The sequence below is a fragment of the Lagopus muta genome, chromosome 1 (assembly GCF_023343835.1).
Source record: "Lagopus muta isolate bLagMut1 chromosome 1, bLagMut1 primary, whole genome shotgun sequence".
In the NCBI taxonomy this organism is placed as follows: Eukaryota; Metazoa; Chordata; class Aves; order Galliformes; family Phasianidae; genus Lagopus; species Lagopus muta.
The window spans coordinates 112,096,906-112,112,325 of NC_064433.1; the positions used below are offsets into that span (position 1 = coordinate 112,096,906).

Below are 15,420 nucleotides of genomic sequence, written 5' to 3' on the forward strand. Positions count from 1 at the left end.
GTTGCTACATGCCCTTATAAAAGTCCATCCCCGGCTTTCCTGTAGGCCCCCTTCAGGTACTAGAAGGCTGTTATAAGGTCCCCAGGAGCCTTCTCTTCTTCAGGCTGAAGAGCCTCAGCTCTGTCAGCCTGTCTTTGTAGAGGAGATGCTCCAGTCCTCTGATCGTTTTCATGGCCCTCCTCTGGACCTGTTCAAACAATCCTATGTCCTTCTTCAGTTGGGTGCCCTAGTACTGGATACAGTACTCCAGGTGGAGTCTCATGAGAGCAAGGTACAGGGCAGAATAACTTCCCCTGCTGGTTGCCCTTTTTTTGATGTAACCCAGGACATGTTTGGCCTTCCAGGCAGCAAGTGCACCTTGCTGGCTGATGTTGAGTCTTTCAACAACCAACACCCACAAATTCTCCTCCTCATGGCTACTCTCATGCCATTCTCCACCCAACCTCTATCTGAGCTTGGATTACCCCAGTCCAGGTGCAGGAACTTCATGAGGTTGGCATGGGCCCACCTCTCAAGCCTGTCCAGGTCCCTCTGGTTGGCATTCCTTCCCTCTAGCATGTCAACTACACAGCTCATCTTGGTGTCATCTAAAAACTTGCTGAGGGTGCACTCCATCCCACTGTCCATGTCACCTACAAAGATGTTAAATAACACCGGTCCCAGCACTGATCAGTAAGGAAGGCCACTCGTCACTGGTCTCCACTTGGACACTGAGCCATTGACTGCAACTTTTAGCTTTCCTAGCCTAATCTCTGGCTATTCAGACTACTTCTTTGTAGTCCTCCCAGGTGACTTGTTTTTGCTTCCACTTCCCATAGACTTTAGACCAAAGTAAGTCCACGATCTCTTCGGTGATCCACAGAGGCCTCCTGGCATTCTTGCTCGCTTTCCTCTTTCTCAGGATGCACTACTTCTGGACTTGGAGGAGATGGCCCTTGAAAGTTGACTGGCTTTCCTAGGCCTTTTTTCCCTCTAGGGCTTTATCCCCTGTCACCCTGCCATGCAGTTCCCTGAAGAGTTCAAAGTCTGCCCTTCTGAAGTCCAGAGTAGCAAGCTTCCTGTAAACCCTCTTTGACCCCCTAAGGATCTTGAACTCCACCATTTCGTAATCACTGCAGCCAAGGTTGCCCGTGAACTTATTGTTCATTAGCTTCTCCTTGTTGGTGAGGACAAGGTCCAGCATAGCAGGACCAATTACCTTGTTTCCTTGGCACAAAGAAGTGCTTAAAAGAGAAAGATTCTCCTTCAAATTGTTGTTCAACACATTCAGCTTTGAATGCTCATTCCTGTTTTGAAGATACTGAGATTCTTGACCCGATGACTGCTCTACAGTATGTTCATGGCAACAATGTAGATACATATTTCTCTCAGGTTTCAGTTTTTTGGTTTTTGTTTTGCTTGAGGTAGAGCAGTTTTGTCCTTCCCCATCTTTCATAGATTTACATGAAATTTTTTGCAAGTTTTAATCAGTACTTTTCTAACTTTTCCTCTGTTGACTAATTGCAAGGGGGGAGTAAAATTCCAAGAAAATTTATTTTTCTGAAAATAGTTGGTGTTTGAGTTTTTCTTTTCAGTCATGACCTCATCAAGTTTTCTAAGTTTTGCAGTCTTCCTCTGTTGTGATGGACTGCCAAGGATGGACGCATCAAGAATCTTTAGTGTCTTGTAGACCACATTCTTTTTCCTGACAAATCAATCTATTGAATGGAAAAAAAATGTGGAAAGTTTATTATTCTGCAACAAGATAACACAATTATAGTGTTCTCTGTGTTTAATGCAGGGTTGATTTGATAGAGACAGACATTACTGAACCCTGTTCAGTTACTGTTCCAGGATCTTCCACACCAATTAGTTGTAGTTTAAAGGGCACTATTAAATTTGGAGTCATACAGTATACATGTAGGTAACCAGAAATTAAGATGAGGCTTGAAAATGCGTATATATGTAAACATTGTAGTTTTGACTTAATTGTGGTTCATAAAAGCCCAATAACATTTTGTGCTAGCTAATATATTGTGTACGTGAAATCTGTAGTTTATTTTACAGTTGTGTTAGAAATATTACATATTGAACCATTCACAGTTCTTTTCTGTGTATATTTTGGGTCTTCATTGCTTGTTTTTGTTTGTTTTTTTTTTTTTTTTAGTTTGTTTAGTTAATTGATAAGTTCATTTTTTGCTCATTTTTAAATTGATGAAATGGTGCTTTTTGGTGCTGATGTCTTTTGGCTTCCATTTGGTTAATAAAAGTGGGTTATTATGTAGATAGTGGCATATTTGTGGCTAACTTTGCCTGTACATTTTCAGAAACAGGTGTGTATACATTTGGACTTGGACAGTATGGGCAGCTGGGACATGGCACTTTACTTTTTAAAACTTCCATACCAAAGTCTGTGAAACACTTGAGGAAATGTAAAATACATAATGTTACATGTGGGGAGAGTCACACTGCTGTAATAGCAGGTATGTAAATGAAAAAATTCTGAAATGCGTGCTTAGTTTCTCTAAACGAAGTATTTTTGAAGTATGCATTATAAAATGTATATTTGAAGTATATATTATAAAACAAGGAGTAGAAGAAGGCATACGTGAAGTTATTAGTTGTAAAGGTTAACTAAGATAGTGACAAAGCCAGAATCGGTTTAAGGGATTGCTGCATAGTTCTGTATATGATATCTCCTGGGGAACTGTGTCCTCATAATCACATCTTGTTAACAAGTAGTCTTGTTTAGAAGCTTTTGTTTTGCTGCACAGTTTCAGTGTTACTGTTTCTTTCTTATTTTTTTCTTTTCATAATTGTCTAGACTAACTCTAATCTTAGACAGTCCTTTGTCTGAAAGTATGCATATTTTTAGAGTATATCCATCTGTTGGGAATCTAAAAATAATTGTTCAGTTTTTTTCTTCTGGGAGAGAAACATTCCTTACTTTCTTGGCCTGTTACTTTGTAATGTTTTTATGCTTTTGTCCTATTGAATCTCTGTTTCTAATAACATCCTTTTTTCCACATACAGAAAATGGCCTCATGTTTACTTTTGGAGATGGACGACATGGAAAGTTAGGCCTTGGAGAAGAGAATTTTGCAAATCAGTTTGATCCTGCTCTGTGTTCTAATTTTTTGAGTTTCACGGTCCTTCTGGTAAAACTTCTTACATGCTTCACAAACATCAAAATGTTTGTATTCTTACAGAATATTATTAACAAGAGCTGAAATCTCATTATAAAATGTTTTTTCCTACAACTTTGAACCAGTATTTAACCTAGAGAAGTGAAGGCTTGGAGGTAATTTTATCAATGCCTAAAAATACCTGACAGGAAGGTGCATAAGAAGAAGTAACCAGACCGTTAGGTGGTGCCCAGTTGCATAACAAGGGCACAAGGAGGCTCTATCTGACCATCCAGAAACACTTCTGTGCTGTGTGATTAACAGAGCACTGGCACAGGTTGCTCAGAGATGTTGTAGAGTCTCTTTCTTGGAGATTTTCAAAAGCTGCTTGGATGTGGTCCTGGACAATAATTTGCTCTGGATGTCACTGTAGTTATCTGTTTCTTGCATTTGACTTGCAGCAAAATAATTTGCTACAATTGTTTGAAAATCAGTGGAAATAGCTTTGCTTTCTTCTGTTTCATAGAATCATAGAATCACTCAGGTTGGAAAAGACCTTAAAGATCATCAAGTCCAACCACAACCTGACCATACTGCCCTAACTCGAACAACCCTCTGCTAAATGGTGTCCCTGAGCACCACATCCAAACGGTTTTTAAACACGTCCAGGATGGTGACTCAACCACCTCTCTGGCATGCCTATTCCAGTGCTTAAACGCCCTTTCTGTAAATAAGTTTTTCCTGATATCCAACCTAAACTTAGCCTGGAGCAACTTGAGGTATTTTCCCTTGTCCTGTCACCAGTGAGAAGAGACCAACCCCGCTCTCGCTGTAAGCACCTTTCAGATACTGGGAGAGAAAAATAAGGTCTCCCCTCAGCCTCCTCTTCCCCAGTCTAAACAGCCCCAGTTCCTTCAATCTGTTCTCATAGGGCACAAGCCCTTGCCCTTCACAAGCCTTGTTGCCCTTCTTTGGACCTGCTCCAGCACCTTAATGTCCTTTCTGTACTGAGGTGCCCAAAACTGAACACAGTACTTGAGGTGAGGCCTCACCAATGCTGAGTACAGAGGTAAGATGACTTTCCTAGTCCTGCTCAGCACACCATTCCTGACACAAGCCAGGATGCCATCGTCCTTCTTGGCCTCCTGGGCACACTGCTGGCTCACATTCAGCCAGTTGTCCATCGGTACCCCAAGGTCCCTTTCCATCAGGCAGCTTTCCAGCCACTCCTCCCTAAGCCTATAGGGTTACCTGGGGTTGTTGTGGCCAAAATGCGGGGCCTGACACATGGCCCTATTGAAACTCATACGGTTAACCTTGGCCCATCGATCCAGCAATCCAGTTTCTATGGTTTCCTAGCCTTATCATATGTTTTGTTGAATGCAAATAGATTTAATGTAACTAAGGAGAAATAAACATAGATTATTAGTCATTAGGAATAGTAATTATGTACTCTTATTTAAAGTCAGTAGAAACTAGATTTGAAGTAACTTCACATCTCTTATTTTTTATTCTGTTTTCTTGTAATCTACGTCACTGGTGATGATGGTAAGAAAGTAAGATCCTTGTGTTGATACTTGCAAATGAAGTAACTGAATTTTGTTTTGTGCTCTAGGTTGCTTGTGGTGGTTGTCACATGCTGGTTTTTGCTACTCCGAGACCAAAAGAATCTGAAGAAATACTCTTAGAAGACTTATATGAGAGCCGTCTGATTTCTACTGTCTCTAAAATGAGCGGAGATTCACTAGTAACAAACACATTACAATTAACATCAGCGCGAATACGACGTCGAGAGAGGGTAAATTCAGAGCTGTTGAGAGTTGCCGTACTTTTTACGGGAAACACTTTTTAAACTGAAGTGATAGCAAACACCTACGTAAATATGTCTCATTAAAATAAGAGTATAATGTTAATTTGCAGAAAGAATGAATATTCACCCTCTTCCCAAAATTGAAGGGAGTAAAAGAATAGGTATTTGCCAGATTTTGGTTGTTTATGTGTATGAGAAAGGCTTACATTTATTCTAAAATACCATCTATTGCTTTGCATTTTTCAAAATATCTTAGAAATGTAAAAAGTAAATAAATAGGAAAAAATAAGAACCTCTGAAGCCTTGAATTGCTTGAGCAAGTTTCTAGTTTAGTAGTAGTTCTGTAGTTTTGTAAATGTAAATTATAACTTTTTCTTCTTTGTCTATATTTTAAGACTGCTTAAAATTATTCTGTAAAATCCATTTGAAATATCCCTTCATATACCTCTCCAGTTTTTAGGACTATAAATAATCAAAATGTTCAAGAAATCAGTATATATTTGTTTATACAAAGGTACAGTGTTGTATCATAAACCAAAGGAAAGCACTGCTGTCAAGTATGGGAGGTTACTTATGTTTATTTTTTCAACTCTTACCCTCAGAATTTTCTCAGTGTGTTTTTTCATCTTCTAAAGGAACGGTCCCCAGAACAGATTATTCAGATGGCACGAACTCTGCCTCCACTGGGAGAACACTTCTTAAAATCTTCACTGCATGTGACTAGTAACACCAGTCCAATATGTTTTTCTACAATAAATATTCCTGAATCTGAGCCTGTGAAAGAGAGAAGTCATGAAGAAGGTGATTTGTCTCCAGGTTTTGCTGTTATTTTCTGAGAGCTGTGTAGTTTGGCTTTGCTTAAGCATAAATGAATGCTCAGTTTGAACACAAAAGAAGGTTCTGGCTCAGCCTTAACTCATAGGCGTGTATCAGAATGAGAACATAGAAGTTGAGAAGCACATAAAAGAAATGGCTTAAACTTGGATCATGTTTGGAAAGCATGCTTAAAGATTTATAAGTTTAATTGAAAGAGAAAACAATGGCTAAATTATACTTACGTTTCCTCAGTCCTGTAGAAATACGACTGCATAAAATACTGTGAAATCAATAGCCACTTTCTCTGCTTTCATTAAGAAAAAGAATTACAGAGGAAAAAGTGATGGGGAAACTAAGTCTTAAAGACCCAGGAATGCCTAATAGAGACCTTGAGTAAGAAAAGAGGTCTACTAATTCCTATAAGAGCTTTCTTCTTCCTTTGGAAATGCAAAAGTACTTGTTTGCTCTCTGATATCGAAGATAATCAGGATTCAGAGTATCCAATCACATGACAAAATCTGGACAACAGTGATACTGGCCTGGACTTGTGCACAGGTTCTCTAGTACTGTTCTGTACTTACCTGAGTTCCATACCATGTGTGATTTCCTGGAAGGAGGAATGCTGAAGACTGCAGTATGCAGTGTTTCCGTGTGAAAGTTAGTTCAGATTCATTGGACAGCCAAATTCAACTTGAAAGTTACTAATTCAGTCGGAATTAAGGTGATTGTTTGTAGAGTTGCTAGTATGTCCATGTTGGTTCCAGGCTAAACGTGGTGAAAATTGAATTGTCTTCAGAGTGCTCTGAGATCTGAAACCTCTGGGTTTGTATCATATGAAACCTAGTGAACTTGACATGAATCTGAAAACGTTGTAGGCACGTTTTTATGTTGCTGCATTGGAGTTACTAAATTTGGTATCTCTATCCATTACACAGGTAATATGCAATGTAGAGAATATGACTGCAGATAATTTAGTCTAATTGTTCCACTAGAATTAAAGAGATCATTTAAAAAAAAGGCAGAAAAAGCTTTGTCCCATGTAATGTTTGTGCTTCAAAAGCCTGCATAAAATTATCAGTACACTGACACTAGGTTTTTGAGCTACACCTAATTTTAATACTGATAAAAATTAGTTGAAGTGTTTTTGCTGTGTTTTAGACTGGGAGAAATAGTAATCTCCAAACTTCAGCCTGATGTCAGTAAAACAGGGATAATGTAATCTCTTATACAAGAGTGGGATATGCTGCTTGGTGTGTATCATTTACGTAAATGCTAATTGTTTGCATTTACCTTAAAGAAAAGAAGCATCAAAAAGATGAACCTGCTGAAAGCTCTCCAGAAGATTCAGATGCTGAAAATAATGACAGAAACCTTGGAGATACAACTGACATCCTAAATATGGTAAGATATTCTGCTAAGTAATCTACGGCTTAGTTGATCTTGCGCATGGGGAGAACGAAGCAACTAAGTCATGTTTCAGGTTCTAGTAAAGAATGTTTATCTAGCCTTAAACTTCATATTTGACATCAAATGTATTGACATAGTTTATAAATGAATAAATGAATGTGTTTCTTGACACTGATGGAGATACAGAGAAACCTTTCAAAATGTTATCCTCCATCTTTTCAGTTGAAATAATGTGAAGTTTTAAGTTACTATATGAAAACAGTAGCATATATTATTTATTTAATTATCAATTTGATAGGTATTATATGTCTTGAAAAATATTTTTATGTTCTCCAATGAGAAAGTGTTTTCAGAATGTTGAAATGTTGTTATGCAGCCTTTTGTAGTTTGTTATATTCATTCTTTAACAGAGATTTCACTCTTTGCAGACACATATGATGAGATTGAACTCCAGTGACCAGTCCTTAAAATTATCACCAATTCAAAAACAAAAGGTATCGTAACTAATTACGTATACATACGCTTATACTGATGCTTAAAAGATCTGTAATTCTTGTATGACCTGTGAACTTCTTTGTTATCCTTTGAGTTTTAACAAATACTAGGCAAATTTTATAGGCCCCTCTTGCTGATGTTTGAGTTTTCCATGATGTAAAATTCTAAGAGGCTAACTGAAGTGAGAGCGGATTTGTGCAGACACATACAGCTTGCAGTGCCAGCATTATCTGATATGACAGAGTATAATAATCTGCCAGTCTAAGAAAACTATTATGATCTTGTCATTCACTTTATAATTTCTGGTAGTAACCTATATGTTTGTTGTTTTAATAACAAAACTGTTTTAATTGATGTTTGGGACAAAGTATAAGTAAAGATTTTATTTACAGAAAATCAGCAGAGTATATTTAAAGGAGCAATAATGCTAGTCTTTGTTATAAAATTAGAATACTTTTGAATTACTGTCCTGTTTCACTTTTAAAATGTTACCAATCTTCCAGCATTTTGGTATATTTCATTACCCTATCATTCTATATTAAAAAAACAAACAAGCATTTTGAAGAATTTTCTAACTAAATCCAAGTTTTAAAGCAGAAAGTCAACAGATTCTCAAAATGTTTAGAAAAAGCATAACAGTGAGTGCATCAGAAGATATCCCAAGTAGAGGATGGTGTAATAGAACTTTAGCTTTTTCCTCTGTTCACACTGCCTCCTTCACACATTGCATGTACTCTAGCTATAATCACGGCTAGAGTTCTTACATTCATTTTGAATGCTTGCATAGTGAAAAAAGAGCATAGATTTGCCATCGAAAGCATGTTGCATTCTTCTAATATGTGTAATTCTAAATCCATTTCATTTATAATACTCCACCTTTTATGCTATCTTTTAGTTACATCACATAAACTGTTTCTTTTCTTGTTGTTTCTGTTGTATTTTCTTTTGCTGTCGCTTGTTCTTAATGCTTTCCTTCTTTCTTTTTAATTTTCTGCTTCTCATGTGGAATAGAAGAACAATAAAAATCTGAAACTGAAAAGAGATGGTAAAGGTGGGCTGAAAACTGTTGATTTTGATTTCATGCAGAAAGGATCAGAATTAGATTCTGGTTCCTTACAAAAGCAGTCTTCACTTTCAAAGTTGCCAGAACAGAATGCAGATTTAGAGAACAGTAATGACTTTGTAGGGAAGTCCACGGCCAAAAAAAATACAAGGAAAAGTAAATCTCAGCATACACAAAGTGTTAGTACTTCAAAAAGTGGTGTTCAACACGTTAGCAGGGACAAATGCAAATTAGGTAAAAGGGAAAAAGAATATTCAGAAAATCCTGAAATTATCAGGGAGGGAATAACATATGGTTTTCCCAATGAAAAAACAAATGATTCAGATAAAAAGTTAAAAGTTGTTAGGTCTAAGCAATCCCTTAAAATTGATGTACTTCCATCTGCATCCAATAATCAGCCCCATAATGGTTCATTAATTGTAGAAGAATGCAATCTTGTTAAAAAGCAAGAAAGTCAAGAAGCAGTAGAAAGTAGAAACAAAATGAAGAATGCTGTTGAAAAATCTAATACATGCGAAAGAGGGAAACAAAGTATTGAAAAACAGAGGGAGTTTAAAAAAAAGGACCCATTATTTAAACAAATAGCTGTAACTACATCATCATCTTCAAGTGAAGAAAATAGTAATGATATTGCAAAATATGTTCTTGAAAGTAGGGAAAATGAAGGGTACTGCTATGAATATGGAGAGATCCAGAAGTCAGTGAAAACAGAAAATGTAAAAGATCTGGAATTACAAAGAGAAGGCAGTGAGATTGAAGGGATGCAAGCTACAAACAATGAAAAAGAGTATGCAGAAGCCACTGATATAGAAAGCCTGAATGAGGAAGAGACATATTCTGAAGCTAAACTTGATGAAGACAGACAGTTAGGAACAAAAAATGATGAGGAATCCAATGAAGAGCAGGAGAGTGAAGACAATGAAGAAGATGAAAGTGAAAAAGAAAATGGCTGTCAACTGAATGAAACAGTTGACAGTGAAGTTGTACTAGGGGAGGAAGGTGAAGAGGCTGAGGTTGAAAAAGATACAGACAAAATCATTTCAGCAGAAAGTGATGAAGACGAAGAGGGAAAAGATGAAGGAAATGAACGAGATGAATCGCCAATTGAAAGAGATGGTGAAAATGGGGATGCAGAAGAGGTTGAAGTGAGTCATGAAAAACATGTCACAGCTCAAGGAGATGAAGAAGGCAGATTGATAGATGAAGCAGAAATACAGAGTGAAGAAGAAAAAGAGGATATTGAAGAAGAGGAGGAGCATGTAAAAGAGAAACAAACTGAACAGGAAGAGGAGGAACAGGATAAAAGTGAAGGAAGAGAAGAGAGCGAAGAAGAAGATGAAAATATAGAGGAGGAGGAACAAAAAGGGGTTGAGACAGAACAGGAAGGAAAAGATGGAAAGGAAAGTGAAGAAGAAGAAGAAGAAAGGGAGACTGAAGGAGATGGTGGAGAGGAGTTAGAAGAAGCCTTGTCAGGGAGGGAAGAAGAAGAAGAGAGATCTCAAGAAGAATGGGAGGAGGAAGATGGAAATAAGAGGGCTATGGAGATGAGGGAGGATGGAGTAGAAGAGGAAGAAGAGGGGGAGGATGAACGAGAAGAGCAAAGAGAAGAAGAAGAGGAGGCAGAGGAAGGAGGAGAGATAGAAACTGAAGAGAAGGGAGAAGAAGATGAAAACAAGGAAGAGGAGGAGGGAGGAAATGAAGAAGAGGAAGGAGAAGAAGATGATGAAGAAGAAGAGGGAGAAGAGATGGAAGAAGATGAGGGAGAAGGAATGGAAGAAGAGGAAGTAGAACTAGAAGAGAATGAAGAAGGAGTAGAAGAAGAGGAAGAGGAAATTGAGGAGAAAGAGGGAGAGGGAGCTGAGGAGGTAGAAGGAGAGGAAGAGCAAGAAGAGGAAAAGGAAGAGGAAGAAGAGAAAAGAGAACAGGAAGAAGAGGAAGAAGGACAGGAAGAGGAGGAAGAAGTAGAGGAAGGGGAAGAAGGAGGAGATGAAGAGGATGAGGGTCAGGAGGAAGAAGAGGAGGATGGAAAGGGAGAAGAAGGAGAGGAAGAAGAAGAAAAAACAAAAGATGAAAGGAAAATTGTTAATAATAAGCTTCCACAAAAGAAAAGCAAAACCAGGAAACCAGGAAGGACAGAAAGTTCTGCTGTACCAAACAGCTCCAAACAAAAAATGAAGTCAAAACAGCGCATAGCAAATGGTTTGCATAATTCAGAACAGTTTTGGAACAATGTGCTGCCTCATTACTTAACACTGAAATAGTATAGACTAGTGGAGATTCATTTTGAGTCTACTCAGGAAAATCTGAAACTACAGCAAATTGATTTTTAAAGGTATCCAAAAGTTTGTTATACATATATTTTAAGTGCCTGTTGAAAAAGAAGATGCGTGGATTTGAGAAGCTTTTATGAGATAAATCATATTCTTTGTTGATAAAATCATTTCAACAATCATCTTTATCGTATTTGACACAGATTTAAAAGAACTACTAAGGAGGCAGGATGTGTTTGCCTGCAATTATAACTTCATGCTAATAACATGAATACATTGTAACAGTTTAATCTTTGCATCTGAATCAGATTTCCTGAGGTAATACATGCATTTTAGTTGCAGCTTACTTGTTAATGTGCCTGATTTGAAAAAGATGTCAGTAAATCATTAAGGATATGTAATTTAAAATTTTGGTATCACTCCATTTTCATTCCCCCTACTTTTCTTCTGTTCATATATAGGTAGGATGTTTGTTCAAATACTCAGCATAAGTTAGAGGACAAGTTGCCAAGTATATATGGGTCAGTAGATGAGAGGAAAATGGAAATGTAAGCCTGGGCAAAAGGTGGCTTGGGCTTTTCCAAAGGCCTTAAAGGTTGACTTTATATTTTGGTGTCAGCACATAATTATGTGCATAAAAGCTGAACATAAACCTCAGAATTTTGTCTACATTGCATTATAATGAGAATACATTCTCTTTAGTGATGATTTTTATTTGCTACTTTTTATGATTTGACATAATTAAGAATTTGAAAATATACACCTGTAAAACATTATTTACTTGTGTATACTCTGCAATACAGAAAAGACTCAATAGCTGCCTACAGAAGACTAAAATATATTAGTCACCTAACTCTAAGGTTCTCAAGTAGGGAATTATATTTTGTTGCAGAGTGAATTACATATGAGATTTCAGGATCAAAGCTTAAGCTTCTCCTCATTAGAGGAGGTTTGTGTTTTCCCTTCCTTCCTGAAAGTCACATGTGACAGAAAGAAGGTGCTGTAACAAACCAGGGAAGTAAATGGAATAGTAGCAAAAGTGGCACAGAACTCTAAATTATTTTTTAAAAAGAGAAAGTATGCTAATACTTACACACAAACAAATCTTGAAAGATATTTTTGGTGCTGCATTATTGTTATTAGAGTCTGAACCAGCAAAAGAAGGGATATGAACTCTTGTCATTCAGCATTATTAGTTAAGTACTATGCTAATGGTTGGTCTGAGGAAATTTTGTAAACATCTTAATATTCACTAATTCACTGGAGGAATTGTTATTTAAACATTATTTAAAATGGATACTGAAGAAGGAAAACAAAAATGAGCAAATGCCACAATAAAAATGTTAACAGAATCAATGCTTACGTTGAGATTATGAAACATTTTTAATGTTGTAAGATATTGACATTAAACTATCTTTGGCACAATGTCTCCAGAATTTATTTTCTAAGAAGGCATTGGTAGATCTGTGCTTTGCTAGTGCATTCTAGTTCAGTTCAATCCTTCCTGTCTGAATCACCCTTTCCATATGCCATGTTTGAAGGTAAGATCAATTTCAGTTGCATGCTGTATGTAATAACTAAAATAAAAATAGTTAGTCCAGTGATTTTATTTTGTCCCTGTGAAATTAATTTCAACCTTTATAACTTTCTGGAATACATTGTCTTGATGTTGGTATGGATGGGTAAGTCTTGAGAAAAAAGGTAAGTATAATGATATTATGATAGAGGGGAATACTTTAACGGTTAAATGCACTCCTCAAGAAGACAGCTCACTCCTACAATGGAGTCCTTAGTTCTTCTGTAGACGTCCTGCTTTATCACTGAAGTGCTGTGAAATCATTTACATCTAAAACTAAGTAGAGTTAAACTGTGTTATTTTACCTTAGGAAAGATTAGGATGTTACTGTGACTAAATTTGGAGCAATAGTGGAAAGTATTTTTGTAGGTCTAAAATCGTGTTTCTTGGAATATAATAATCTACTGGTGATTCTGAAATTCAGCCTTGGAAGAAAGCTATGCTGTAAGAATAATGTGTTGTTATGAATAATATTTCTGGGGTTGGGGGGGGGGGGGGGCAGAAGTGCGGGCACTTTGATTTCAGATCTACACAGGAATTAATCGTCCCTTATTGTTTGGGTATAACTTTTAATCTAAATTTTTAGACAAATAGGGACCATTTGTTGTTTCTTGCTTAACAAATGCTGATAGTATAAGGCTTCCCAAGGTTTCCCAAGAGTCTTAAAGAAGCTAAGTGTGGACATCTCTTCTTTATTCTGTCTGGAAAAAACTCATTGACATTAAAATTAATTTTATATTGCTTTGTGCATCATTCCTGTGGTAAAGGAAAACTAGAGCATTTCTGCAGTTCTTCTGAGGGTTTTCCACAGAACTGTTACATAAATTGCTCACTATGCCAATGTTTCTGGGCTTTGGGGGAATTTGGAACTTCATCAGCGTTAACTAGAGTGGAATTTTGTTTAGTTTGACTCATACTGATTTATAAAGCTTGGTAGCTGTGGTTTTATGGAAATTCAGTATGTCCTTGGTTTTTATTATGGGATAGAAAAAGATTTATGTGCAGTAAGTAAGCTTAAGTAACATGGCAGAAGCACTCCCAAACTAGTTTTTAGTAGGAAAAAAAAAATCCAGAACTAGAGAAAACAGGCATAACTACCCAGACCAAAGGTTTGTCTAGCACCAGTACTCTTTCTGTGTGATACTTCTCCTTCCTCAAAGAGGGAGAAGGGTCCTTGGGGAAAACCTAGTGAGGCTCATTGAGAGGGCTTTAAACTAGGTCTGAAGGGTGACGGGAGGTAAAGCGAGCCTTCCTATGGTAAGATGTGGGATAGCATAACTAGGTTAGATGGACAGGGTGCTAGCAGGGGCCTTGAAGGACCTGCTGCCTTCAGAAGTGCTGGCAACACTGCAGCATGTACAAAATTTTGTGATGATGAGGCAGTGACTGCTGGGGCAATAGGAGAAGGCTATGGGGAAAATCAAGGAAAATACTTAAGAGGAATTAAGGAATTATCCTTTAAAGAGGTGACAGGACCAGCTGCCCTGCTAGAGTGCCTCTACACCAATGCATGCAGTTTGGGAAACAAACAGAAGGAGCTGGAAGCTACTGTGCTAGAAAATCATGCTATAGTTGCTGTCACCGAAAGCTGGAGGGATGATTCCCATGATGAAAGTGTGGCTATTGATGCCTACAAACTGTTCAGAAGGGGCACACAAGAAAGGAGGGGAGGGGGTGTTGCTATCTACATCAGAAAAGTAGAATGTGAAGAGCTGTCCCTAAGAATAGCCTTGAACAAGTTCAAAGTGTGTAGGTAACAGAGACTGAGGCAGCAAAGGGAGCCTTGTGATCACTGTCTACTACAGGCTACCTGGTCATCTAGAGGCCTTCTACCTCCAGCTACAGGAGGCACTGCGAATGCAAGCACTCATCCTGCTGGGGGACTTCGATCACCCAGACAGTTGCTGGAAAAATAACATGGCAAGCTGTAGACAATCCAAGAGATCCTGGAATGACTGAGGATAAACTTAGTCCAGTAACAGAAGGCCTCACCAGGGGTTGCAGTACTGGACTTGTTGCTCATCAGTGCAAATGAATTGATTGGTGACGTCAGGATTGGAGGCTGTCTGGGCTGGAGTGACCATGCTATGGTTGAAGTCATGCTCTAGAGGGATGTATGACAGGCAAAGAGTAAAGTTAGGACACTAAATTTTAGGAAAGCTAACTTCCAGTGCTTCAGGGAGTTAGTCAACAAAACACCCTGGGAAACTGTCTTCATGGGTAAGGGTGCAGAGCAGAGCTGACAGATCTTTTAGGAAGCTTTGCTTAGTATGCAAGAGCTCCTCCATCACCAGCAAGTCGGGAAAGAAAGGCAGGAGACTGGCATGACTGAACTGAGACCTGTTGGTCAAACTGAAGAGCAAGAAGAAAATGCAGTGGAAATAGGGATGGGTATTATTGGAAGAGTATAAGGAAGCTGCTAGGATGTGTAGGGATGTTTCAGGAAAGCTTGAAATAAGAACAAGAAAGGCTTCTACAGGTATCTCAACCAGAAAAGGAAAGTCCAGGAGGGTGTATTACCCCTAGTGAGTGATGCAGGCAGACTGGTAACAACAGACAAGGAGAAGGCTGAGGTACTTAACAGTTTTTTGCCTACGTCTTCTCTGATAGCTGCTTGTCACACAGCCCTCAAATGTTTGGTTTGGTAGGAGGGAATTGGGGAAAAAATGTCCCTCCCATTGTAACTGAAGATCAGATTCATGACCACCTGAGGAATCTGAGCATCTACAAGTCTATGGGTCCCAATGAGATGCATCCCAGATTCCTGAGGGAATTGGCTGATGTAGTCACCAAGCCACTCTCAATGATATTTGAAAATCATGGCGATCAGATGAAGTCTGATGGTGACTGGAAAAAAGGCAACATGACAGCCATTTTTA

General features: G+C 38.1%; 1 protein-coding gene across 1 annotated transcript in view; it reads left to right on the plus strand.

Annotated features, from left to right (window-relative positions):
* Positions 1 to 12,996, plus strand: part of RPGR (retinitis pigmentosa GTPase regulator) — a 44,863-nt gene extending 31,867 nt beyond the window's left edge. Inside the window, 8 exon segments of the mRNA XM_048933917.1 lie at positions 2,307 to 2,462; positions 3,013 to 3,137; positions 4,720 to 4,902; positions 5,550 to 5,715; positions 7,028 to 7,131; positions 7,566 to 7,631; positions 8,258 to 8,305; positions 8,644 to 12,996. Of these exon segments, the coding sequence (XP_048789874.1) occupies positions 2,307 to 2,462; positions 3,013 to 3,137; positions 4,720 to 4,902; positions 5,550 to 5,715; positions 7,028 to 7,131; positions 7,566 to 7,631; positions 8,258 to 8,305; positions 8,644 to 10,956 (3,161 nt within the window). The 3' untranslated portion in view covers positions 10,957 to 12,996.
* The last annotated feature ends 2,424 nt before the right edge of the window (positions 12,997 to 15,420 follow it).